The sequence below is a fragment of the Mauremys reevesii genome, linkage group 3 (assembly GCF_016161935.1).
Source record: "Mauremys reevesii isolate NIE-2019 linkage group 3, ASM1616193v1, whole genome shotgun sequence".
NCBI lineage: Eukaryota > Metazoa > Chordata > Testudines > Geoemydidae > Mauremys > Mauremys reevesii.
The window spans coordinates 16376490-16403700 of record NC_052625.1 but is presented as its reverse complement, the minus strand read 5'-3'; the positions used below and the strand labels follow the sequence as shown (position 1 = coordinate 16403700).

The 27211-nt window shown below is 41.1% G+C and overlaps 1 protein-coding gene across 1 annotated transcript; it reads left to right on the top strand.

The window, feature by feature from the left end:
* Window positions 1-320: 320 nt before the first annotated feature.
* Window positions 321-26341, top strand: RAB1A (RAB1A, member RAS oncogene family). The gene is made up of 6 exons (XM_039532709.1): window positions 321-567; window positions 14596-14668; window positions 17481-17576; window positions 21740-21835; window positions 23679-23810; window positions 24143-26341. Exons 1-6 carry the CDS (start codon window positions 545-547, stop codon window positions 24338-24340), a joined length of 618 nt encoding a protein of 205 aa, XP_039388643.1. The 5' UTR covers window positions 321-544; the 3' UTR covers window positions 24341-26341.
* Window positions 26342-27211: the final 870 nt, after the last annotated feature.

The window sequence follows — 27211 nt, the reverse complement described above, 5'->3', positions numbered from 1 at the left end:
GCTGCCCCGCCCCCCCCGCGGCCACGCCCTCTTCTTTCCGTCCGGTTAGTGAGTCGCCCGAGCTGCCACGTCTCACGGCTGACGTTACCCGGCCGGCTCGCTCTCAGCCAATCCACTGCCTGGACAGCAAAGCAGAGTCAACCGGGGAGAGAAAAGAAAGGCTCGAGACTGCGCATGCGCCGCATGAGGCGCGGGTCTTGCCGGGAAAGCGAGTTCCTACCCGTCTAAGGCTCCGGCAGGATGTAGGGGGAGCCCCGTGGCTGGGAACTCGCTTTCCCAGTGTCCCCCGCCGCTGCCCTCCCACCATGTAAACCCTCCTTGGGGAGAGGTTTCCCTGTTTCCTGGTTCGGGGCTGGCAGCCATTTTGGGTTGAGGCGCTCAGAGCGGAGGCTGCCGCCTGCGAGGGGACGGGGGAGAAGCTGCTGCCTCCGCTGCCCCGTCGGACGCCTGCATCTGCGGAGCTCCCGCTGCGGGGGTCTGGCCGCCGCCGCTGCTCCTCCTCAGAGCGAGCTCGTTCTCCAGAGGCCGCGGGGCCCCCACTGACATGTCCAGCATGAATCCCGAATAGTGAGTCCGGCCGGGAGGGGGGGGCGGCGCTCGCCCGGTACGAGGGGGAGGCGGGCAGGCGGGCGGTGGGCCTCATGGTGTCCGCCTCCCGGCGAGGGGCGGTGCGAGCCGGGGCTGGGAGCGCTGGGGGTAGGGAGGGCTGTCTGGGGGCGGGGGTGGCTAAGGGGTATGGGGAGGCGACGTGCGGCCGAGGGGCTGGTATCTCTGGCTGCGAGAGCTGCCGTGGGAAGCGCTGTGCAAGAGCCAGGTTGCGGCATCCTCCCTCCCTCCCGCTGGGATGAGTGGCCCCGGGCACCTCATTGGCCTGCGGGCTTGGCTGCAGCTTTTTCTGTAGTAAACATCACCTGTCTGCCTGCGAGGGGCAGGGCAGTGTCTCCTGGGCCTTAACAGAGGATGTTGGACGCTGGGGTTTGGGAGAGGGGGACCGGAGGTCACGGGCTAGGCTCTGGGTCGCTGCAACCTGTCAGACCCCAGGAGTGATTTGTGTACAGCCCTGGCAAACTCACATCCGTCTTGCTTGGTTATTAACAGGCTGTAAAGCAAGTGATCACCTCTTCCTGTCAATCTTTCAAGTGGATTTTGTTCCCTACAAAATGTCACTGAACACACAATTTAGCGGAATGAAAAGAGAAACCAATATGGCCTTTTATGCTCTCTGGAGAGTTTGGGTTACACATGGCAATCCTCACAGATGGGGAGTGAGGAGGTTTCATGACTTGTCATGAAAAGTTAATGAAATTTTCTCCGCTAACTTGAGGAGCAGTAGACCAGACATCCATAGTAAACTTTGTTTTTAACTTTGATCCAGATAACCATTGCAGGAGAAGGAAGAATTTTAATTTGATTTTTCAAGCAAATCTCACTGCCATTGTATACTTAAGACTCTACTAAGGCTTGTCTGGTCCCTAAAATATTAAGCTTTCTCTTGGAGAGGAAGAAGACCAAGGTTTAAAAACCTGGAAAAATCAGTTCTTGTGACAGTGGCTCTTTCTGACTCTTGCTGTTGGCAACTTAACATTCAGAAGTCCACCCTTCATTTTAGCTGCAAGTCATGTGTGTGTCACATGGCTCTTGCAAAACACATTCTTGCTTATGTAGATTTTGCAATACTGTGGCTTGATAGTGAAATATTCCTATAGGTCAGGAGATTCAACCTTTTTGTTGCTGAGGCCCCCCCAATATGTTATAAAATTCCACAGCCCACCTGTGTGACAATAAATGGTTTTCTGCATATAAAAGCCAGGATCGGCATCAGGCCCCCCACAAAGCTACACAGCTTAGGCTTCAGCTTCTTCAGCCCTGGGTAGCAGGACTCAGGCCCCAGGGCTTCAGCCCCATGCAGTGGGGCTTCAGCTCTCTACTCTGGGCCCCAATGAGTCTAATGCTGGCCCTGCTTGGTGGCCCCCTTGAAACCTGCTTGTGGACCCCTGGTTGAGAACCACTGCTACAGGTGATGCCTTGAACTGAAGATAGAAGCATTTATGGGTGAAAAGATTGTATATTAGTTAATAATAGTACCGCTACAACCTAAGTGAGAGTTTATTTGATCAACTGAAGTTGGTTGCTTTTGTGTGTGTGTGTGTTTTAGCAGTCACTACTTTGGGAGTAGAGCTGACTGATGTCCCTAGTTACTGTTGCCAGCAGGCTGCTGATTGTTAAGAGTAGTGTAACTTTGCCACCTCTAAAAAGTCGGACAATAAATCTTTTTTTCTCTCAACTTGCCCGTGTACAAGAGAACAGAATCAGTGAAAATGTGAAAACAAGCTCTGTTACTTGTTGCTAATACTGTAAATACTGAAGTGAATTTTAAAAAGCCTTCATTTTCTTCTGCCATTTTTTTTTTTTTTTTTGCATTTCAGCTTGGGATAATGAAGCTAACTTTACCTTGCTTTCCATTATCACAAAACTGCAGTGTTTTGGATATTGGAAAGCAAGGGTGATTCAGTTGTGGACTTAGTCTATTGGCTGTCTCTAGATATTTCTTAGTAAAATTAAATATCAGTAAATCCAGAAATGAATCTTTTATTATTCTAAAGGTTTGCTTTTACATAGTGACTGCTGCTCTGTGACAGTGGCTTTTGAATTCCTTACTTGACATATGATCACAACCTTGTGTCTTTTGTGCTGGCTAATTAGAAGCAGCCTTGAAATGAGAAGCACTTCAGAAATCTCTTGATAAATGGTAAAAATCTTTTGAAGGGTAAATCATTGTTGAAAGAATTAATTTAACCGCCAAATTCAAGATTAGATTTGGTTCTAGGTCAGGTTTAATCTTGGACTTCAAGACAAACCAGGATGTTTGGCTTGTTTCGGTGAAGCTGACTAGCTTTGCTTCTTGATAGGCTTATGTAACAAGTTTTAGAGTGGTTTCAGCAAAAAAACACTTCTCAAACAAAGTAGTGATTAAATATGATCAGTGAGTATAAAGACTTGCATATTATCAAAGCATTTTCACAATCATTTGACTTTCTGAAATATTCAGTAATCTGGACAACTGCCTACAAGATCTTTAAAAAAAAAAAAAGGCTAGAGCAAATGCTATAATGAAAGCTTATTAGCGATTCCAACTATTGGAGAATTTCAGAAACACTTGACTAAAATGTAACATTGAACTGTGTGCGGAGGGGTGGGGGGATGAGGTTTTTTTGTTACTGTATGTTCTTGATACTTCTGGAAGGATGGGAAGTACTTGCACAGACTGGTTTTCAAAAAACAATTTACACACACAAATATTTCATCTTAATATAACTAGGTTTCCAGTGACTAAGGGTCTCACTGAGAATTACTAAATTTTACAAGTTGGCAAGTAAACAAAATAAGGAGGTAACATTACAACTTTAATCCTAATTTTAATTATAAGAGATTTCCTGGAATGAATGCTCTGTATTACTGTGAGACCAGTGGGCAGAAACTATATAATACAAAATTTCTACTCAAACATTTAATAAGAGTCAGTGTTTCTTGCAAGGAATTATGAGGTGTGTAGATGTACTAACTTTCATTCTGGTTTTGTTCTGCTTGTGGGAGCAGTTGTTGACAGACCTGTATGTATTGATGTGGATGTAAACCTACCTTTTCAGAAGAATAGCATGTCTAACAAAGGCCTGGTCTACACTGGGGGCAGGTGGGGGGAATCAATCTAAGATACGTCAACTTCAGCTCCGCTATTCTCATAGCTGAAGTTGTGTATCTTAGAGCGACTTAAATGCGCGCAAGATGTGGCAGACCTGTAACATGCATGATTTCAGCTTTACGCGGTCAGCAAAAAAAGAAACAGTTTTAATACTGTACCTGTAGTGGGGGCGATTCCGCCTGCCATTCAACTCAATGTAATTTTTACTATACACGGTTTTCGCTTTACACGCTAACCGTGGAATGGAACCCCCATGTAAGATGACTCTCCTGTACTTCGCATCCTCATGGTGCGGAATTGATGGCCGCCGCTCCCCTGTCGACTCCGCTTCTGCCTCCTTGTACTGGTGGAGTTCCGGCATCAACAGGAAGCGCGTTCAGGGATAATTGTATTGCGTCTCATCTAGAGGCGATACATCGATTTTCCCCGATAAATCAATCACTACCCACCAATCCGGTTAGTAGTGTAGACGTACCCAAAGAGACCCAAAATGAGATCTTGCATACTTCAGTTTGAGAAACTGGCATTTAATATTAGAATAGCTAGCTTCAATATGGAAAAAACTTGTACAAATGGACAGTTTAGATTAGATATGCTGGCTTTTTTTGTACTATTCAAAGCTCTTCTAAAATGAAGACGGATGCAAGAGTCCATTAATAGCAATTCTTAGTTTTATTTTATCATAGAAATTAGTTAACCAGATATAGCACTCTTCACCCTGTGGCAGGGTTGGAGGCTGCTGCATACTACTCTTTGGCGAATAAAGGATTTTCATTGACTTCCAAAGTGACCAAACCATGCCACTCTTAAATTAGAAAGTAACCAGTCTCTGAATGGAAAAGATTAAAGGGGAAGATTAAAGCACATCCCTTACAGGAAATACAACTTGAATCATGAGTGTTAAATTCCTTTCTGGACTTCTACCAAAGTGTATATTCTGGAGACTTCACTAATCCGTGGCTTAGAAATTGCTTACTCATTATCAGAAGTTTCGTAGGAGAAAAGTACTTTTAAAACTTAAACTGTCTTTACTTTCTTTTATAAGCTTATTAAAATGGTCCATCCTAAAATTTCTTAGTCCTTAAACAAGTTCTTTCTATTACTGAATTTTAGGTCTGCATAAGCAGGTATTCTTGCAAGTTAGAAAAATGCTGCTTTCTCCAGTGTAGGGCAAGTTCATGTTTAAAGTGTAAATATTGTGGGTTTTTCCACTTACGGTTGGAGTGCAATAAATAACTTAGCTCTGCTTTTTAATCTTCCTTGAAATGAGATTTTATCTTTTCACTTTATTGTACTCTAAACAGTGCAACTCTTCTCTTGCTGCCATGGTAGAACTAATGGTACCTCATCTTTCAGAGTAACTTTCACATTATTTGATAAGTAAAATCAGAGCTTAATGATGCTATAAAAGAAAACCAACCAAGATCGTCTCCTAGCCAAAGTTCGATAGCATAATAAAGAATTTAAAGAGATTTTTGGGATTGCAGTAGGTGTATACCACCAAGAACACATCTATTCTTTTTATAACAAAAATCCTAAAGAACACTTTACATCAGGACACAGATTTCCAGTAAGTTATCAATTTTGGCCTTAACATAAGGGATCACGTAGTCCCTTGTTCTGTCTGCATTAATTGTTATATAACCAGTGTGCCCTTAACTTGTGTGGACAGGAATACTCCTGTTGTGTTGCAAAACTGATCTAGACAAACCATGTCCTATACAGCAGTAACCCCAAGCCCTCCTTCCATGCTTAAACTGACAGACCAAGGCAGTTGGGAAGGACCAAAGAATCCTACTTACACGCATTTTTGCGCATATGCTGGGTGAAAACAGATGCTGGCTGATTGGAAGTCTGTGGTCCACTCTTTTTTTGTACTCCATTTGTTGCTATTGAAGTGCATAAAACTCTTGAATTAGCTCCTGAAAGGCATCTGAGTGGGGTGCTGTGTTCTTCCATGTCCCCACTTTGGTTTCCCAAGCTCCCTGCCAGCCAGTCCCCCAAAATTCCTTATGGCTGGCTAAACTCTCTGATTTCTACAACACTATGGCAAACTAAAAATTTGGTGGCAGGCTTTTAATGAATCAAATATGAAAATGCATAATGTCAGCATAGTATTGTATTTTTAGATGCAGTTATGTACCCAAACTTTTTGTTTGGGTTTTTGTAATGTAAATGTATAATGGCATTGAAAGTAGTCAGAAATTGGATAGGGACACTTTTTGAGAGGCAGCCTTGATACCTTTGCTCCTGAGGAGGAAACTGAGGCTTTTGGACACTGGGAGGGTAAGCATCTCCTTCCCCTCACCTTTTTGGCAGGGAGAGATTGGCCATAAATTTACCTTAAAGTAAGGTGGATTCAAAAGCTTTTGTTCCCTTCAGCCTAGTAATCCTTTGGCAGTGGTTCTCAACACTGCCTGTACTGTTGCGGGTATGCAGAGGTCTTCTGGGGGTACATCAACTCAGGAAAATATTTTAAGTTTTACAACAGGCTACATAAAAAGCACAAGCAAAGTAAGTACAAACTAAAATTTCTTATGGAGAATGACTTGTTTATACTATTATGTACTTACATTTCAGTGTATTTATATTCCAACTAATTTATTGTATAATTACATGGTAAAAATGAGAGAGAAAGCAATTTCATAAGTGTGACACTTTTTAAAAAAATATATATATTCCTGATTTTGTAAGCATGTAGTTTGTCTGGTGTAAATTGGGGGTATGCAAAACAAATCAAAGTCCTCAAAGGGTACAGTAGTCTGAAAAGTTTAACAACTACTGCTTTATGGCTTGGAGCTGCCTTGCTACACCTCACCCTACAACTTGCTATATCCCACAATGGACAGTTACACCAGCTTGTTTATTTAAGGTCCAGCATTGAAATAGTTAACAATGAACTTGGATTTAGCATTAACTCCCTATCATAATGTCTGCGAGAAGTTCATGCTTCCCAGCTGCTTCAGAATGTCTGCTGACATCATTTCATCCACTTACATTCAGTACACTTCATGAAGGTTCTTTTCAACCATAAGGGCTAGACTTAACTTTCAAAAAAAGCTTCCATTACAGAACACAATTATCCAGCAATTACATATGGGGCGATCATAGGGCTATCTGTAGCTACATGACTGCATTAGGCACAGGTTAAGCTATGGAGTCCCACATAATCCATCTAAATAAAGAAATTCACCTGTAGTGGTGATAAAGATACTCCAGCCAGATGTTTGATTTTTGGCTAACACAAGATCTGGCAACCAAATATTTTACTGTAGCTTGCTAGGATTTTGTTGCTGATCTTCTTCCAGAATTCAGAAGAAGTGGATTGAAAATGATAAACTGCAGCTGTTCTCCCAGGGCTGTATTTTTCCACCCAGGTGCTCTAAGTGTTAATGGAAACGCTCCCCTGTTAGCCATGTATTTGTCATAACAATCATGTTAGGCCCTTACTTTTAATTCAAATTCATTCATATAGAGAGTCTTCAATTCTGTTCATGGCTTTGTGTCTATCATAGCTATAGATACAGAAGTCACTTGAGGATATCTGTGCACTTCCTTGCATACAAGGAAGAGGCTCTTCAGGTGCCCTGACGCTCTACTTTAGAGCACAGGGGCAGACCTGAAGTTTATATCACACACCAAATTCCTTCCATATGAGTTGCATCATGATACATCAAACTTTATCAAAAGAAAGATGCAAGTGTCCAAACTTGGACAACTTATCCCTAAGGAAACTCTTGGTGCTAGTAACATTGTCACACTTTCACAGTAAAAGCAGCAAAGAATCCTGTGGCACCTTATAGACTAACAGATGTTTTGCAGCATGAGCTTTCGTGGGTGAATGCCCACTTCCGATGTTCACCCACGAAAGCTCATGCTGCAAAACGTCTGTTAGTCTATAAGGTGCCACAGGATTCTTTGCTGCTTTTACAGAACCAGACTAACACGGCTACCCCTCTGATACTCTTTCACAGTGACACTAATTCCTTCAAAGTGTAGTGGGGGACACACTTTCACTTTTTTTTAATTGAAGTAATGCCTTGAGGCCTCAGTGTGCTTCCCTTAAGACTTCTTTCTCTACTAGGCAAAAACCAACACCAGCCCTGACTCAGTTAATATAAACTAAAGAGGGAAAACATAAAATAGAAGCTGGCCTGACAAAAGGAGAGAGGTCAGTTTCCAGGCACTACAAAACATGGACATGCACAGCGAAAGTTGCCCAAAGAACCTTAAATCTTTCCAATTCCTGATGATTACAGCCCCATGTTGTTCCCAAATACAAAATAAAACACAACTTAGAAAACATGATTAAACTCACCTGCAGCTTTGCACCGTACCCTGGAAGTTGAGACCTCACATGCAGGGTCACGGCACCACTCAGGTTTGGCGTGGCCCACACCATTATGGGGGAGGGGTGGCCAGGTCAAATTTGATAGTAGCATTGTGATCTGCGAAAAGCTATTACCTAAAAAAAAATTATAGGGCTCCATGGCTGATCATGAATGCCAGCATATAAAACGGAGGCACTTTTAAAGGAGCTTTTGATACTGTGTGCAGCCTATTCTGGCCATCTTAATGTGTAGTGACTAACGAGGAACGATCCTAGTGATGACCAGGCAGCTAGCAGGTTGAGGTATACACTAGAGCTTAATTTACCTATGCCTGCTAACACATTAATTTTACAGCTGCCTTATCGTCTTTTTGGCTTATAACTTGTTAGCTAACAGTTAGCTTGTGTATTGCTAGAAGTACCTTGCTGGCTTTATAGAGGAGAGAACTACTGCATGGCTCACTTTACTGTTCAGTCTAAATTAGAAATGAGCAGAATTACTCCAAAGTTTCTCAGTTGAGCTGTTGAGTCAGTCTCAAATTTCACTTAGTTGCTGTTTCTCTTCTTGGCTTACAGCAAGGCTCTTTGACCTTAGGGGCCTGAAGGCCTGACCCTCATGGTCGGAGGACAAATAGTGGGCCACTTGCCATGTACTTTGTCCTCCAATCCTCACTGAAACTGCCTGCCTTTCTGCTGCTCCAAACCTATTGCTAGTAGCAGTACTTCTCTCAGAACAGCTGCCTTCAGGTGGTTGCCTGCCTGCCTAATCTTTTTGCATGTTCCTCTTGTTTTGATGGAGCATGAGGAAGAATTGTTGGGAAGGCTGGAAGGAGAGGCAGAGGCTCAGAACAACAGGATTGATATAAGTAAACATTGAAACAAACTCCTGGACCAGTATGACTTTCTCTTTAAAATGTCTAAGTCAGTAGTTCTCAAACTTTTGTACTGGTAATCCCTTTCATATAGCAAGCCTCTGAGTGCGACCCTCCCCTCCCTTAAATATATTAAGAAGTGTTTTTAATTTATAACACCATTTTAAATGCTAGAAGTGAAGCAGGATTTGGGGCAGAGGCTGACAGCTCATGGACCCCCCCCCCCGTAATAAACTTGTAACCCCTTAAGGGGTCCCAACTCCCAGTTTGAGAACCCTTGATCTAAGTCCTGGTCAAGGAACAGAATTTAAAGCTACTGTGACCATTTTATGTTCAGCATGATAGTCCTAACCAGGATTATTAGCATATAATTACTAGTCACATTTCCAGTAATCCAGTCTTTAGAGAAGTCAGATTTAGAACTTGTTACTAGTTTGTCTGTAAAACCTTAATTATGGAGTCTGCTTGGTTTATTTGTCTCCACTTCCAAATTGGTAGGAATTTTTATTAAATTTTGGGTAACACTTCTGTAAGCAGGTACTTATCTCTAGCTCTTACGAACACGTGACTTGGTGGATGACATAGAAAATGCTGAGAACTCTTGAACTGTAAACTCCTGCTTCTCTTTCCTGACCTAGAAACTTTTATTAAAAATCTTAAATTTCCATATTTGTCATCTTGATTAAAAACAAATCCCTAGATTCTCCCAAATTTCTATATGTGCTAAACCTTTAAAAGGGAAAACTACACCTTGTACTTCTAACTTGGCTTTGGAATGACTAGCCTTTTTGTATTTAGTTTATATATAAAAAAAGAAAGATATGAAGCCTTCACCTAGCTATCATACACTTGCTAATCCCTGCTAGTACCAAAGTGGAGTTTCCCAAGCCAGTGGTCTCCAAAGTGGGGTGCACAAGAGGATCCTTGGCGGTGCACAGCAGGAGGAAAGGGTTTTTTCACATAGGCTGTTCAGGTGGGAGTCCGAGCAGCTTTGCTTTGGCAAAAATGGTAGAGCTGGCGTGGCAGGAGGTGTGTGCTCAAAGTTTGGAGACTGCTGTCCCTGTGTGTTGCTTAGGACAGTGAAGTGCTGGGGATCTTAGTATCTGGATTTTGCCTACAGCTTTTTCCAGATGTTGTGGAGATGGCGGGAATGTTTAAACTTCTTCCAGCTAATTGGTGTCCAGCTGATGAGCAGTACTAAGAGAATTCATATAGGTAGTGTACCAGTCAAGCTAATAAAGTTAAGACTGTCCTTGACTTGTCCACTTGAGAAGATTCCAGATGTCATTTCTATATTGTGAAACTCCTGTGGCTAAGTAAATGAGTGGTCAGCTTCAAGTCTGTCTTCCTGTCTCCAGCAGCTTAACTTACAGCTTAGCATAGCCTCTTGTACATAGCTAGAGTAATGTCATCTCAAGTTGATGGCTCTAAAGGTAAGAGCTCTGTCTAACCTTACTAGGGTGTGGTGAGCATAACTCAATAGTCACCTTTTTTGTCTAGAACAGGCTTACTCTATACTGCAGGATCAGTAGTTGCAGTCTACAGTCATTTGTTGGTAATCATCTAATAGGCCATTTCAGTTAAAGGGCTATTTGGTTCACTTGTAAATACTGAAGGAATCCATCTCATGTGATTCTTTGCTTGTTGCTCAGCCCTGAGATTAGGGTCCCATTGTGTTAGAGGCTTTACAGACTTCTAGGCTTTTGGGGAAAAGATGATTGATTACTACCTGGGAGAAATCGCCGTCAACCGCACCATCCCCGACACCGACAGCCTGCTGCGCCCGGACATTGTCACGGACGAGGATCGGAAAAAGATCATCCTCGTCGACGTGACGATTCCATTTGAAAACAGGTCCCCGGCCTTCCGCGAGGCCCGAGTCCGCAAGATCGAAAAATATGCCCCCTTGGCGGACACCCTGCGGTCAAAGGGCTACAAGGTCTGTACAGACGCCCTGATTGTTGGGGCCCTGGGTGTCTGGGACCCTTGCAATGAACGTGTGCTTCGGACCTGTGGGGTGGGCCGTCGCTACGCGCGGCTCATGAGACGCCTAATGGTCTCGGACACTATTCGCTGGTCTAGAGACATCTACACGGAGCACATCACCGGCCACCGCCAATACCAGGAGTGAGCGGGCGTGGCTTCGTGCACCCGCAGGGGGGAGGAGACTTGTGACCCCCCCCCCCGCTGGACTCTATTCCCTGAGCCCTAAATCCACCGAACCGACCTCCACCATGTGAGGGTCGTCCCATCCCCATTATCCAGCCCACTTACTCATGCCCATGACTGTCTGTACCCTGTTTCTATGAGTGGTGTACCCCCACTGCCTCCTGACTGTATCTCGATCCACCCACCGTACACCCCACATTGGTGACATGACAGACTGTATATGGTGTATGCTGTCCAATACCAAAACACTAATATCCCCCTACAACCTGTATGTTACCTCCAATGACACAATAACTGACGCTTCAAACTCTTTATCGTTTATTTTCAAATATTCTCTAATCCGACATGACAGTCGGTGGGAGGTCAAGTGTCTGATCGTGGAATAGAACCCAGGTCTTCTGAGTATCCATCCATGCCCTATCCACTAAACCATGCTGGAGTGGTGGAGGTGGTAAGAGAATACCTTTTGTGTTTCGCAAGGAGGTCTGATTTTATTTTGTTTCCCATTGATCAGGCTGGAATACTAACTTCAAAGCATGATGACATTTTAAATATTAGTAAGAATTTTCTTACTGCTTATTCATTCAGCAGATGAAATGGAGGTGAGGTGGCAATACAGCCCATAAAGATGGGGGATCTGGGGATACTGCAAGGAAAGAAATGCAGAGGGAAGGTAGATGAGGAAAGTGAGCAGAAATAGTGGTGCATCTGTTTAAGCATGATTGATCTTTGGAAGGCTGTAACCTTTTTAAATGAATGCTTGGATTCTACTGAAGTTGATAGCATTTCCCCCTCAGTGGTCAGGAATATCTTCTGGGCAAGTGGATTGTTCAAACAGTGGTGTGAAGAGTATGACTAAGCTAAATGTCCATTCATCTTAAAATATTGCAGTATAAATACTGTCTGGTTCTTTGCAAGTTATTAACTGTAGTTTAGGCCAGTGGTTCTCAACCAGGATACCTCTGGCAGTAGAGAGGTCTTCCATGGGGTACATCAACTCAGGAAGATTTGCCTACTTTTACAACAGGCTACATAAAAAGCGCTAGTGAAGTCAGTACAAACTAACATTTCATACGCACAATGACCTGTTAAAATTGCTCTATATACTATACACTGAAATGCAGGTACAATATTTATATTCTAAATGATTTTATAATATGGTAAATGAAAGTAAGCAATTTTTCAGTAATAGTGTGCTGTGACACTTCTTCTGTATTTTTGTCTTGCTTTGTAAAGCAAGTCATTTTTAAATGAGTCATAACTTGGCCATCCACAAGATAAAATCAGTCTCCTGAAAGGGTTACGGTAGTCTGGAAAGGTTGAGAGCTATTAGTTTAGGCTGCTATAATACATCATGGCAATATGAAGCAAACTGTGTATCACTTAAGTTTAGTATCTCGATGTTGAACAATTCATAAGTAGGTGTTCCAGATTTCAACTTCAAATTATGTTTACTGTAGTGATTAACTTTAGTACAAATTTCCTTACACCAGCATCAGATCTGTATAGCTGAGAAATTTTTAATGTTTTTAGCAGTTGATAAAGGTGTTTGTTAATGAGTATAATTGTCATAAGGTCTCACATAATTATATTTCCCTACACTGTTAGTCTCATTTAAAAGTAGTCAAATAACTTTCAAAAAGTCTCAAATGGCACCTCCATACTTTAAAAAGAGTATTTTAAAGTCTCTCCCTGCCAGAGTATAGGAATGACCAATGTACAGCTCCAGATGACCAGAGATAAGCAGGATGTCCTACTATGCTATCAGACATTTCATCACATAAATAGATATTTGAAAATCACTGACAAATGTGTCCCAAAATATAGTTCTATACTTCAGGGGTGGCTTAGTGCCACTGCCCTATAATCATGATTGTAGGTTTAAAATGGGGAGTTATCAGTGTAGACTGTTCAGGAGAGAACAAAATGCTACTCTTCAGTACAATGCACGTCTCCTAAAGAAGCTTTGATCTTTTAGTATTACACTGTCCTATTTGTCTTGAGTTATGACTGACTTTTATTTGGTTCAATAGACTTAGGCTGATAGTATTAATGAAATAGAAACTTCATTTCTCTTTAAGTTGAAGCTTATGTAAACAAATAGAATGGTATCTTAGGTTCTTTGCCAAAGGGAGGAATCTCAGAACTCAAGGCTTTAACTTTCTTAGTTGAATACCAGACAGCTGCCACTTACAACCAATCTTCAGTATAGTAATATTGGCATCAATACTGAAGTATTAAATCAATACTTTTTTTTTTAAATGTACAAGTTGTAGTTAACTTCATTTCTCAGGTTTGAAGCCTTAATATTGCTGGTTTCACAAGTACAAATACCATAGAGCAGTATTAATGCCACATTCCGTATTTGTCATTTTGGTAGCTGAGGTCTTTAGCTAATAAAGGGTCAGTTCCAACCTAATACACTTCGCTAACAAGGGGTGGAGTAAAGAGTTAATAGCTGATTACTCTGTGGAGCTGCCTAGAACTAATGTCACATAGGACACCTTTTTGAAGCATGAAAATCTCTGTTCTGGTTTGCCAGTAGCAAACATTCTCTGTCTAAACTAGAAGGCAACATGAGTGGAATGGAATGGATAATGATTTTCTGTCCTCTCGCTCTTGCTCAGTCAACACTATCAAATACTCTTGTCTTCATTAAGACACTGATAATACGATCACTTACATTTCAGTGATGGCTATAGCAGATGTTTGAGTTGCACCCTACACTGTTAGCCTTCCTTCTGAGGCTTAAAGACAAACTTCAGCCAGTTTAAAAAAAAAAAATCCATTAAGATATCTTAATATGTTCAATTTTTTTAGCAACAAGGGTGTAATTTAGAAGGCACAAATTCTGTTTTGGTACTGAGTAGGTACATTTTACTGATTCCAGAAAAGGAGGTGGAATCAAACTTTACCCTGTCTAAATTTAAAAAAACAAAAAAAAACCCTGTGAGTTCCCAGCTTTTCATTCTTCTGTGACCAGGTATTTTGGTGTACGGGCTTGAGTTGGCTCTTAGATCTTAGTAGCAAGTGTTAATAATCTTTTTGCTAGTTGACTCATCCTTAGTATAGTTGGTGGTAGGATAATAAATCCTTCCATCTGAGAATTTATGCTATTTAGAAACATGAGTATACTGACTGACAATTGTGACTAATGTATTTGACTTGAGTGCACAAAGGAGAATAAGGTCTAGTTAAAATGAATCTTGTTTCTGGTACATGACAAAACATTACATGAGTACTGCACGTACGAAGAACATACTTCAGACACTGAATCTTCCATTCTAACATGTCAGTTTTTACTTCTATTTAAATAAAGTCTACTGTACAAAACTGTAAAGACTGAATAGTAATCCTCGTGAAGGAGGAAAAAGTACTCAAATTTCCTGACAGTCACAGTAGCAAATACAATTTCAAAGAAATAGCCATTACTCCAAAGTACATGGTCTGAGTAATTCAAGTTCTTCAAATATCAGATTAAATTTCAGTGGTATATAAATACTAACATATATTTCTCTTTGCAGTGACTATTTATTCAAGCTACTTCTGATTGGAGACTCTGGTGTTGGGAAGTCTTGCCTTCTACTTAGGTTTGCAGTAAGTTCAGTTATGCTTTCAAAGCTATTTTGTCAATGATACGATTGCTTGAATGCAACTTATAAGTGAGGAGATGTTTCCATTTGAGTAGACTGATATTTGACTTTCCAGGAGTTGGTATGCCAAGGGAAGATGGGTGGGTCCAAGAGGGTACTTTGCTTATTCTCTTCTTCCCATATTTTACTGATAACAGCTAATTGGATTGTTCTGTCACAATGACTTATAAATGGGTAAGAACTGAATAAATCAAAATTGCAACTATAAGTTAATCAAGGAAATAACTGCTTGATCTATTCTACTTTTCACTTTAGAAAACAAGGTATTTGATCTGCCAGACACAGTTCTTATGTTAAGGTTGCATTCACAAAGGAAATAATGAACAACTATTAGAAATCAAGGAACATGTCAGTAAAGGCAATAGTATCTCAGCAATCTAAGGTCACATCTTAGTATTTGTATGGTAGTACAAATATATTTGAACACTTACCCGTCAGATTACTTTTCATGTCCAACGTACAGCCGCCTACAAACACATCCAATTAATCTAAACTGTATGCTTTGGGAAGACTAAGTGTTGCAAAATGTTCTTTCAAGTCTGTTACTAATACCTTAAAACTCAGCATAGTTGTATCTTTGTCCCCAGAAGAAAGTGTTAACAAACTTAACAGACTTTAGAACAGGGGTTCTCAAACTGGGGGTTGGGGACCCCTTAGGGGGTCAAGGTTATTACAGGGGGGGTTGCGAGCTGTCAGCCTCCACCCCAAGACCCACTTTGCCTCCAGCATTTATAATGTTAACTATATTAAAGTGCTTTTAATTTAATTTATAAAGCAGCTTGCACTCAGAGGCTTGCTATGTGAAAGGGGTCACCAGTACAAAAGTTTGAGAACTACTGTTTTAGAACCTATTGGATATATAGCAGAGGTGTGAAATATTGAACTAGCCACAGGCCAAAAAAGACTGGATACCCATCTTTGTAGTTACTGGGCGTGTACACACCCTTGGCCAAAGGTGGCCTTGAACCTGCTAGGCATCTGGCTTATGATAGTTTGTCTTATCTATCATTCTAGCTACAAGCTGTAGCAGGTCACTTCAAGCACTACCACAGTTGGGTAAATCTTCTGGGTGTTGACTGACGTGGTGCCTTGTAAGAGTTGGTTAAGCCATTTAGCCAATATTCATTGAACCTAAAACACATAATTGTGATCTTCTGGTGCTCACTCTACAGGACTCCATTTCCTTAAGGAAAGGACACTAACTGCATTGCTCCTCCACAGTGTTAGTGAAAACTGAAATCTGTTTTTGGTGTTTCAGTACACACGAAAGGTTAAAACCACCACACAGAAGCTCTGCCTTGGGATGATAGCTCAGACTCAGAAGTCACAGTATGAGATGTATTTGGTTAGCATTGGGAAAGATGAGGGACTTCCTGATGCAAGAAGTTGTCTTTGCTCTCTGGAAGAATGTGGCAACTGCCACAATGTCCAAGAAATAGAATAGTTACAGACCACTAAAGACAGGGGCTGTTTCTCTTCACCATATTCTTGCCTTAAGCCCAGACCCACTTCATTTGTACTAGTGTTCATGCCAAAACATTTGACATTTAGAGCCTGTCACTGTCTAATTCAAGTGTGCAAAAGCCTATCTGTAAGGGTTCCATGTCACTGACAAATTAGTAATTCTCCAGACTTGCATAGCTTAAGTCAACTTATGTGCATAAAGCTAGAGTTCAGGGTAAGAAGGCCTGTTCAAGCAAAATACATAATAAAATACTGAGCCACAGCAGCAAATGAAGCTAAGCTGCAACAAATTCCTCTTGGAGTAATCTGTCTAGCTTCTCTCACTGTAAGTTTCCACTTGATATTTATCCTGGATTCTTAACTTCTACTCAATGTATATTAACTTCAAAATGGAATACTATACCATATATACTTGTTCATAAGCTGAATTTTTTAGTAAAAAGAAAGGGAAGCACCAGAGAAGGGGGTCCTCTTATGAACAGGTATAGAGAGGGAGATGGGACACAGCCCCTTCTCCCAACAGAGAGCACACCCAGAAGGGAAAAGGCGGGGCCAGAGTCTCTCTGCGTCTGGCCATGGTGCTCTTCCCCCAGCCTCTGAAGCAGCTGCAGCTCTGGGGCTGGCACGCTGCAGCTGTGCCGCCCAGCCCGCTGGAACAGGCTGCAGCCTTGCTGCCCGGTCTGGCCCACCAGAGCAGGCGGCGGCTGCGCTGCCCAGCCTGCCAGAGCAGCTCCAGCCAGGCCAGAAACATCCCACCCTGGCCCTTCATCTAAATGTGTTTTAGAAAATGAGTCTTACTTCTGAGTAACCTGAAAAAGTGACTCCTAAACAAGAGATGTTAAAAACAAATGTCACTATTCAGACAGGGATCCTAATAGAATGGTGTTAAACTGTTTTTTTTTTTTTTTTAGAATTCCCCATTTCTTAATTAATGAGACCAGGGAAAACGTTCAAAAGTGACTTGGGTACCCAAGTCCTATTGACTTTTAATGAAATCTAGGCTCCCAAATCTGTCAGTGGGACTTAATTCCATTTTTGGAACTGACTTGAGTACCTGTAGGGAAAACTTTCAAAAGCTCCTATTTATATGCTGGTAGTGTTGAAGGGGCCCTGTTCATGGGCCCCATTGTACAAAGACTCCATTAACATAATGGAGTAGTAGAATGTGGGCATTTTATGAAGCAAAATACAGGGCTTGATTGTTTCTTCACCATAGGTATCTGAGATTCCTACAGGAGAGAGTTAAGATTTCATTGGCTTATCATTAAATTAATTCTTTTCTCTGGTTCTAGGATGACACGTACACAGAAAGCTACATCAGCACAATTGGTGTGGATTTTAAAATCAGGACTATAGAGTTAGATGGGAAAACAATCAAACTTCAAATAGTAAGTATGTCTTAACTCTCAGATAATATTCAGAGGCTATTAATAGTAATCATGTAAATTCTGACTGTGTACTGTGCCAGATCAATAAAGTTATGTTTAGTAAAATATTGGGAAGATTTGACAAATGTTTCAATAAGCAAGTATGAACTATCTTTTTTTTTTTTGAAAACCAAGTTGCATAGTTATTGGCACGTTGTAAGCAAGCATATGCTTTTGACTCTAAATCTTAAGATTTCTCACGCGAATATCTCGCTTAGCTCTTGATAGGATTGTACACCTGCACTTATTACAATAGCTTGTAGACACATTTATAGGATGCACAGAGGTGCCTTTCTCTAAGTTGAAAGGTTAAACAGCATCTCAGAGTTGCAAATTGCTTAGATTATGAACAAAAATGAAGCATAAGGAAAACACTTGGGCTAAATCTAATATCAAGATGGTTAAAGAATAGTGGGGGACATGTCACTTAACAAATGCAGGTTCAGGTACAGATCTCTTAAGACACAAATAGCCTGAAAATCTACCTTACGTTGTAAGGGACTGCTTTATAGTAAGTATCTTTGCTCTCTGTGCAAATGGCAGTAACTTCAAACTATTGAATATAAATTGCCCAATACATACATTCTTTGCTAGCAGCAAAGAATCCTGTGGCACCTTATAGACTAACAGATGTTTTGCAGCATGAGCTTTCATGGGTGAATGTGGGTATTCGCCCACGAAAGCTCATGCTGCAAAACGTCTGTTAGTCTATAAGGTGCCACAGGATTCTTTGCTGCTTTTACAGATCCAGACTAACACAGCTACCCCTCTGATACTTGACATTCTTTGCTAGTACTCTTAAATGCAGCAACCTCAACTTGGTTAGTGTTTGGGCAACTGATCATTGGTCTCTAGTGTACCACTAGGCCTCATACTGCAAGATGTAAACCGGAAGGTTCAACCTGAACACTTGAGGAAGGTAAACACTCTTAACCTGCATTGCTAAAATTCTTCATACTAAATTCTTTCTGCTAGCAAGAATGTTCAGATTAACCTCACACCTTGGGTTTGCTGAAACACAGACTTGGGGATGTAGTATTAACACTTAGCCTTTACAGGCTTTATCTTTCGATCTCAAAGCACTGGAAAACTGACACAGGTTACCCACATTGGTATAGTGGAGTTAATGTTTAATTTGCGAAAGTCAAGTAATAAGTAGGTAGACCTCAGTACCTTCTGTTGCCAATGGATGTCTATCAAAATACAATGATCACAAGTTTGCATATAGCAGCAGCAGACTAAACACACTTTGTGTAAAAAAGCATTCTTTACTTGGCACTAAGAGCAAAAATGGCCTGTCTTTTGAAGTGTGTGTTGGAAAAAACAGCTTGTTTAGGAAGAGTAGAAACTGTGCAGAGTAGATTGAGGGAACTGCTATCCATCCCTCCTGAGTGGGAAAGGCAAGGAGAAGAATGGCTCAGATATTACTGATTCTTCAGGAGAAGAGAGGAAGGAAAGCAAAAAGTGGCCTGTGAACTGTAGAAAGACAGATGCAGAGGGAGGAGTTAGCAGCTCAAGGATCAGCATTTGCTGGGTGCCTGAGGCTATCCTCTGTATATGAGCTGCATAAAGAAGGGGTGGGAACAGAAGTTTTGGCAGGGTGTAGAAGAGAAGGTGTAACAGTGTGAATTGTATATACAAGGGGGTACAGGTATCTTTCACCTGGACTCATAGGCTTAGTCTTTGTGTGAGGAGGTATTAAACACTCTTAAAACCCTGCCTTATATCAAGCAGTGTGTGTAAATTACACTTGTTTCTGCCAAACTGCAGCTTCTCCACTCTGGCTTAGACTTTACCATAGTTACAGTAATCTAGCTACGGTGAAACCATATTACACTCAGCTTAGAACTGAAGGTTCTGGATGGTCCTCAAGGACATCTGGGTGCAGATGCAGCAGCCTGTCTCAATTGCGTTTTGCCCCTATTGGCATATAGAACATGTATTGTACTAGCCACTTATTTGAGTAAAACATGAAGAACTTTATCTTTAAATCACTGAATGGTCTTCTGCTGCCTACCAGGAAACATGACTTTCTCCTGTGTTTTTTGCAACACTTACAAGCTCCTTTGGTTTTTGGTTCCTAGAATAGACCCAGTTTTCAATAGGAAGCTCTTGCCTACAAAATTTGTTCTCTTGTCTAGTTTAGGACAGGTCAAGGATGACCTGTCTAGCAAGGTATTTAATGGCTCCCATAACATGGCATGCATGGGTAGGGCTAATAAATGGTGGTAACTAATGTATTTGGGATAACTTAAGTATTCTGTGTCCTGTAAAGTGCCCAGATTCTGTGGGGATAGGAGCCAAAAATAGTTAAACTCAACTGTTTTAGTTTGGAATAGGCCTAAAGCAAGCATTAGCAATAGTCCATGCATTTCGAGCTCTGGACTATCTACAGCATACCTTCCTTGCACTACAGTCTCTGCTCTTAGAGTGCCAGTAGACAGGGGACTGACTTTCCAATCTGTATTAATGTAAGTGCATTGAGCTATACTACTCTGCAATAAAGGAGATAGTACGACCATGACATAGGCGCTCCTAATATTGATTTTAAACTTGGAACTGAAGTATTGCATTAGTACTGAAAAAATTATGGGGAACAGGCTTAAATCTAGAAGCAGCTCTTCCAGTGAGAGCAGGAGCCTTTTGGAAACTCACTCTAGCCACTGAAGGTCAGAAGTTGTCTAGAACACTTCAGGCATAGTTGAAAATAGAACTATTGTAGGTGGTGGTTTCATAATTTAATTTTTCCCATACTAAATGTACAAAGGTATTTGTAGATGGTTTGCTAAAGTTAGTGACTAATACACTTAGACATGGATTTGCTTCTATGAAAACCCTTGAGAAAACCAAAAGGTACAATTGTTAAGGCCTCCTCTATACTAGTAGAACTGTTGCTGAAAAGGAACTGCTCTTATCCCTGCACTGAGGGGTGTGAGGGCTTACGCTTCCCTTTCTTGAGGGCTGATGCATCCTTCTGTGCAGTTTAGGTCAGGTCTTGCCTTATTGGGATGCAGGATTGTCTTGGTCCTATCCCTCCTTCTCTTGGCCTGATTCTCCTCCTCCCTTCCCTGAAGTGGTTGTGGAGCTGGGGCTGCCCTAGGTGGGTGAGCCTCCTGAATCAAGGCTATTACCAGGGAGGTTATGGCTGTCTAGGGGGCGCTGCTCTTCACCAGCCTAGCTGACACTTGAGCATTGTAGCAGAACAATAAATCTAGCCCAAGGGGTATCAGTAACAGTTGATAGTTTTGAATCATATATTTTGACAACTGCTTCCAAAATGATGCTAAACATAGCTTATTTTTTGGGTACATCTGCAGTTCAGCTGTACTTCTGCTGAAACAGTTGACAATGGTTGTCTTTGCTAATGTAGACAAGGATTTAGTGAAGTAGCTTAACATGACTTCAGCTGCCTTCAGTGGTATGCCCTTGACCTATTATGATAGAAATTGGCTTTAAACTAGTTTCCACCTGCTTTCCAGCCTTGCCTGTGCCTCAAAGACAATCAGTTTTGACACTTGTATCTTACATCTGGGAAACAAAAGGCTTGACAGCCACTTTTGAGTGGGCTGGGATAGGTGTCGTTACTGCTGCAACTGATCTGTGACCTAAACATTGGATGCCAGTTGAAGGTGATTGCCTCAGTAGTCTTAACAGCATTGTGTTGGCTGTGGGTGGTGAGTTTCTTTGGCTATCCTACTTTCATTCAGTTTCTTAGGAGGAAAGATGCCTGGTTAGCATCATCAAACTGTAAAAAGATGAAAGTTTTCTATCTACTTGCAGTAGTACTTCTCGTGGACTTACAAGGATCATTTTAGAGTCTTGTTCTGCTGCAGTAATCTTTCTTGTATTGGAGGCTGCTTCATCGCACTGAAGTTCTAAAACGTGTGACCAGACTAGTGTTCAGTGAACAGTTATTGTAAAGCAGTGGTCAGATGACTGACTTGTCTTATCTGAGGGTGTTAAGGGATGTTTATACTCCAACTGATTGTGTATAATTGGGGAGTGTCAGATGTATGGCGACTAGATAGTCTTAACTGGATTGTAAAAATCCAACTTTAGTCTCTCTGGTACAGTTGCACCTTTTTGTTTATACCTCTAACAATCTTAATTCTCACACTTTGCAGTGGGACACAGCAGGCCAAGAGAGATTTCGAACGATCACCTCCAGTTACTACAGAGGAGCCCATGGTATCATAGTTGTGTATGATGTTACAGACCAGGTAAAGTCTAAATTAGATACTCGTGTAGTGTTTTACACCTTGAGAAACAACTTAGGCCAATATACATACCAAGTCAGTTCTTTCAGCTGTTGTAGATTTATTTGGCTCTTGAATTATGCTTAGACACCTTATAAGCTATGAATTGGTATTTCTAAATGCTAAAAATAATCTGGTCACACTTGCTGAATATCTTTAACTGACAAGTTTGTGTAATATTGGTGCAAGTCTGGAGAAAACTGAAGTTAGACACAGCTTCAAACTTCAGAGTTCTGCCAGACTTAGTCTTATGGCTGATTCCTCTGGGCTTCAAGTTGGGGGAATGGCATCAGATGGAAATGGGGAAACTTTCAACAAAACTTGACAGGCAGCTGAGACATGGATGCATCAAAATGTACTGGTATTGGCAGCAGGAACAAACACCAGCATGAAAGGCTTAAAACTACTTATACTTTAAGTTAACTGAAGGAAAACTCCTCCTACTTTCCAAGGGCAAATGCTTCTGCTTTCTTCCATATGTACTCGAGCTTTGTGTGGCCTAGAGTCAGAATTGCTATAGTAGGATTTACTATCCGATACTCCCAGGGTGAGAGGTGTCATACTGTTTTATGTTCCTTCGGAAATAAAAGCTAGTTGAGGATCGTCAGTGACATGGGATTTATTTCCATCTCCTAAATGAATAGGAAACATCTTAATGTCAGCAAATTGACTTCCATCACACATGCATGCATTATCTTGGCAAACTATTGTAATAGGCTTTCCTGTAGGCTTCTTGTCTTGTAGATTTAATGAGGGCATCTAACACTATGAAAGCAAACTTCTGTAATATGCTTGTTGCCCTCCTGTTCACTTAACTCTCCTTTGAATTCAAGTTACTGCTCATGGATGGTTTTTGCAGAATGGGTGGTTCCAGTGGCATGGCTTTTTGCTGGGAAGGCAGCTGAAGATGGTAGGGTCCCTGGAGCCCAGTTAACTGAACAGTGTGTGATTGGTTGACCACTCCTTAGTACCAAGTACAAAACAGCATTCTCTGAAGCTTGCCCTAAAGGAACAACTCAAAACTCACTTGTCAATGTGTTTGACTTTTTAGTAGTCCAGTGTCTGCCTGTTTTACGAAGGTGAAAGCATCCTTTCCTTTAGCTTCCACTTGTATCAGATGGTAGTTGGCATATGGCCAGTTTTACTCTTGTACTGCTTTGACAGCTCAAACATGCTACTTGGAATCCAGGCTCCTCTGCAGAGCCAGTGGAGGACCTAGGGCAGGATGCTCTCATTCCTCCAATACATGACCTGGAGGAAACATTTGTGGATGGGTGTACTAGAGGCTTCCATAATGCTAGGGATAGAAGGTCGGAATCCCCAGGTCTTTCTAGGGCTGAGGGAAGCACTAGGGCCAGGCCAGAGGAACCAGCATAAACTAGTGCAGGATTGGGAGAACATAAGATACTAGTGAGGAAACTTTGCACCAAAAAAATTAAATTCTGCAAACTTTATTTTTCAATAAATGTGGAGGCTCCAGCATAGCAATGGGGAACACAGGCCACTGGCTGCACAGGTGGGAGATCACCCTGCAGCCTCCCCCCCCCACCCCAGGAAAACTGATTCAGCAGTGAGGCTGCACCCAACCCTGGCAGTGCAAAGGCCAGACCTGCCCCAGAAACACCCTCATTTTTGCTTAACATCAAGGAGATAAATACATGAAAAGCATCTGAAATACAAACTCACTGGATATGCAGATGATGCATTTTATAATAGTGCACTTGCTAAGGCTGTCTCCATTTCTGAAAACAATGAATGGCACTGGTGTCTTGGAGAGGAATACTTAAAGTAATCTCTTATCTTCTAGGAGTCCTTCAATAATGTAAAACAGTGGCTGCAAGAAATAGACCGTTATGCCAGTGAAAATGTTAACAAGTTGTTGGTAGGGAACAAATGTGACCTGACCACAAAGAAAGTAGTAGACTATACAACAGCAAAGGTATGTCAACTGGCTTATTAATGGTCCAATCACATAAATGTGTTACTAAAACTGAACCCACTTGAATGCATCCTACTTAAGTAAATAACTCACTTCTATTAGTCCTCAAATGTGCTGGTGCTAGAAAATGCAAATCCTGGTGTGTCCCCTCGTGTTATGAAGTGCACATGATCAAATTTAGGGGTTGTGCTGGGGAGGGATGGTGGTTGGAGCCAGTAGTTGTTTTCCTGAACATTCATAAATCCATTTTTAATTTAAAGTAACTCAGGTGAATTCTGAACTTTCTAGTAGCAGGTATTAAGACTTACTCTTTGCTATTTCTCAATTCACAGGAATTTGCAGATTCCCTTGGAATTCCATTTTTGGAAACCAGTGCAAAGAATGCAACAAATGTAGAACAGTCTTTCATGACCATGGCTGCAGAGATTAAAAAACGAATGGGTCCTGGAGCTACAGCTGGTGGTGCAGAAAAGTCCAATGTTAAAATTCAGAGCACTCCAGTCAAGCAGTCTAGTGGAGGTTGCTGCTAAAATTTGCCTCCCCCTTTTGTCTCACAACAATGAATTTTGCAATCTGAACCCAAGTGAAAAAAATTGCCTGAATTGTACTGTATGTAGCTGCACTACAACAGATTCTTACCGTCTCCACAAAGGTCAGAGATTGTAAATGGTCAATACTGACTTTTTTTATTCCCTTGACTCAAGACAGCTGACTTCATTTTCAGAACTGTTTTAAACCTGTGTGCGCTGGTTTATAAATGTGTGTAATCCTTGTTGCTTTTCCTGATACCAGACTGTTTCCCGTGGTTGGTTAGAATATATTTTTTGTTTTGATGTTTATATTGGCATGTGTTGATGTTGGGTTTAGTCTTCTGAAGATGAAGTTCAGCCATTTTGTATCAAACAGCACAACAGTGTCTGTCACTTTCCATGCATAAAGTTTAGTAAGATGTTATATGTAAGATCTGATTTGCTAGTTCTTTCTTGTAGAGTTATAAATGGAAAGGTTACACTATCTGATTAATAGTTTCTTCATACTCTGCATATAATTTGTGGCTGCAGAATATTGTAATTTGTTGCACAATATGTAACTAACAACCGAAGAAATGTTTAATAAATATTGTACTTATTGGAAGTAATATCAAACTGTATGGTGATAAATATTGTCTTAATTCTTATGGCTAAGGGGGAAATTAGGCTTGCATTGTGCCCAAAATGTATCATGTGCAGTAATGGCACTCTAGACCCTCTAGTAGACCAAACACCCTTCCCAAAACATGTAACTCGGAAGTATGGCCTAGAAGACTAAGTTGTCATAGTCCTTCAGGCACATATACTGTACTTGAAAGACAATTTAAGAGACTAATGTTCATGAAAGCATAATGCATTCTGAATGTACAGTATTTTTCCCCATCTTAGTCTATGAACTTTAATTTATTTCTGAAGGACTTCCTTTAGAAATTCTTGTCTACTTTGCTCTGTATTAGAGGTGGAAAACATTTTTCCTAACATGTGAATGACTTAAAACTAACAACTCAAGGTGATGTAACTCTGCCAGTATGTCATGTCTTTCTATATACTGTTACTTCCATATTCTTTTAATCAAATACTGTTTTGACTTATTTAATAAACTTAGTGCAACAACTTAGTTATTATTCAATTCTGCACAAGGCACCAGTAGGATGAAACTGAAGTGATACTAAAACAGTTGAAAGGTCAGTAAGAATCCACAAAAAAATTGTACCTTAAAATAAAGGAACTGATTTAAAAAAAGACTTCAAAATGCAGTAGCAGCAAAGTAGCTGAGTCAATTAAAACACAATGCCCATGTGATCTGATCTTTGTACAGAAGAACTAATCAAATCATTAGTGCCTAAGGCAGGAAGCTAGCCTGTAGCGCTTCCCATAAAGGTAAAATTGTTCAGCTTTATCTAGAACTGCAACTTTCAGTTTACTTTGTAAATATCTCATGTTTAAAATGACCATCCAGACATTCATTCCCTCATGGGTAAAAATACACATGTGATTGCAAAATATAACTTGGGTATGTTGTGAGATGCAAACTATAAAACAAATTGGTGCAAATCTGCTTTTTGAATATGGGAAACAAATTCTGGGGCAACAGCTCTTTACAAAAACCTTATTACAAACTTTTTTATTTGTGTCCATTTAACAGGCAATCATAATACATGGTACTAAAACAAGCATTAACAAACTGTCATGACTGAAATGAGTTGAACTTTCCATCTGAGAAACTGTCAAAGTGGTATACTTTGTATTATAGATACATGCTTGCTGGATCAACTTAGACTAATGTAAGGTGACCTGCTCTTTTATAAGCAGGAGTGGTGGTATTTGGGTATTGACAACTGCTAATGAAATCAGGAAATGGGCAGTATATTCTGAAAGAGGGTGCTCACTGAAGGGGGGGGACTTTCAAATGAGAGTGCCCCACAAGTGAATTCATTTATTTCTAAATGCAATCCAAAACCCTACTGTTCATATAAAGTAATAAAAGTCTTGCAAAACCAACTTGGGCTACACCATTAAGTTGTCTTTGGTGTTTTGCTAAATCATGCTGCAGTGAACTTTGTCTTCATGGGGTGGTGCATCTGTGCATGCTACAGTTTAAGGAAAGGTCTGACTATGGAGCTATCTGGGGCAGGGAGAACAGTGAGGAGTGAAGAACAGTAGACTATCAGTTCAAATCGTAGGAGTCAGCCATTGGCAGCAAGCTTCCTCAAAACCAAAAGTTAAAACTACCAGTACATCCCAGGCCTGCCCCACTGATCTGTTTTCTGAAATGTGTGGTTACATGGTGTTAGAATCATGTTAAACTTTACGATCTCGTACTGCTTGCACTGCTCCCCTCTTCAAATGCTGGAAGGGATGGAATTCTAATCCCACCACTACCAGATCCAGCTGAATTGGATTCCTAGCTAGACAAATAGCACAAGAAACTCGAAAGTCCTTAATAATATGGGATATAGTTTTGGTGGGAGAAGCTGCCTAAGTATAAACAGACATTCCTAGCTGTTGGACTGTTGAATTTGATTATTTTTGTAGGCTTTTGGCAGGAGGTATAATGTTAGTGTGATGTAGCTGTAGTCTGCTGACCACCTGACTCCTAAATTGAGGTTTTAGAGGCAGGTAGTCTCACTGCAATGATCCACAAGGAAGAGGGAAACTTGTGTATCATGGAGGATTGACAGGAAATGAAGGACACTGGCTAAGTGTTGGCTCCACACCACGCTGGCTAAGGCCCTCCTCATATTCTGACTGCTTTTGTGAGGTGTCAGGGATGGAGGGAGATGGAACATTCCAAATGAGTTTGACCACCCTCCACATTGTGGGAGGAAATATTAGGCCCAAAGTCTTATCAAACATTGCAACAATTGTTCC

Coding starts and splice junctions, on each gene's coding strand:
- RAB1A (XM_039532709.1), top strand. CDS start 545: ATGTCCAGCATGAATCCCGAATA. Junction 17,577..21,739: donor AAACAATCAAACTTCAAATA/GTAAGTATGTCT, acceptor CACACTTTGCAG/TGGGACACAGCAGGCCAAGA. Junction 21,836..23,678: donor TGTATGATGTTACAGACCAG/GTAAAGTCTAAA, acceptor CTTATCTTCTAG/GAGTCCTTCAATAATGTAAA.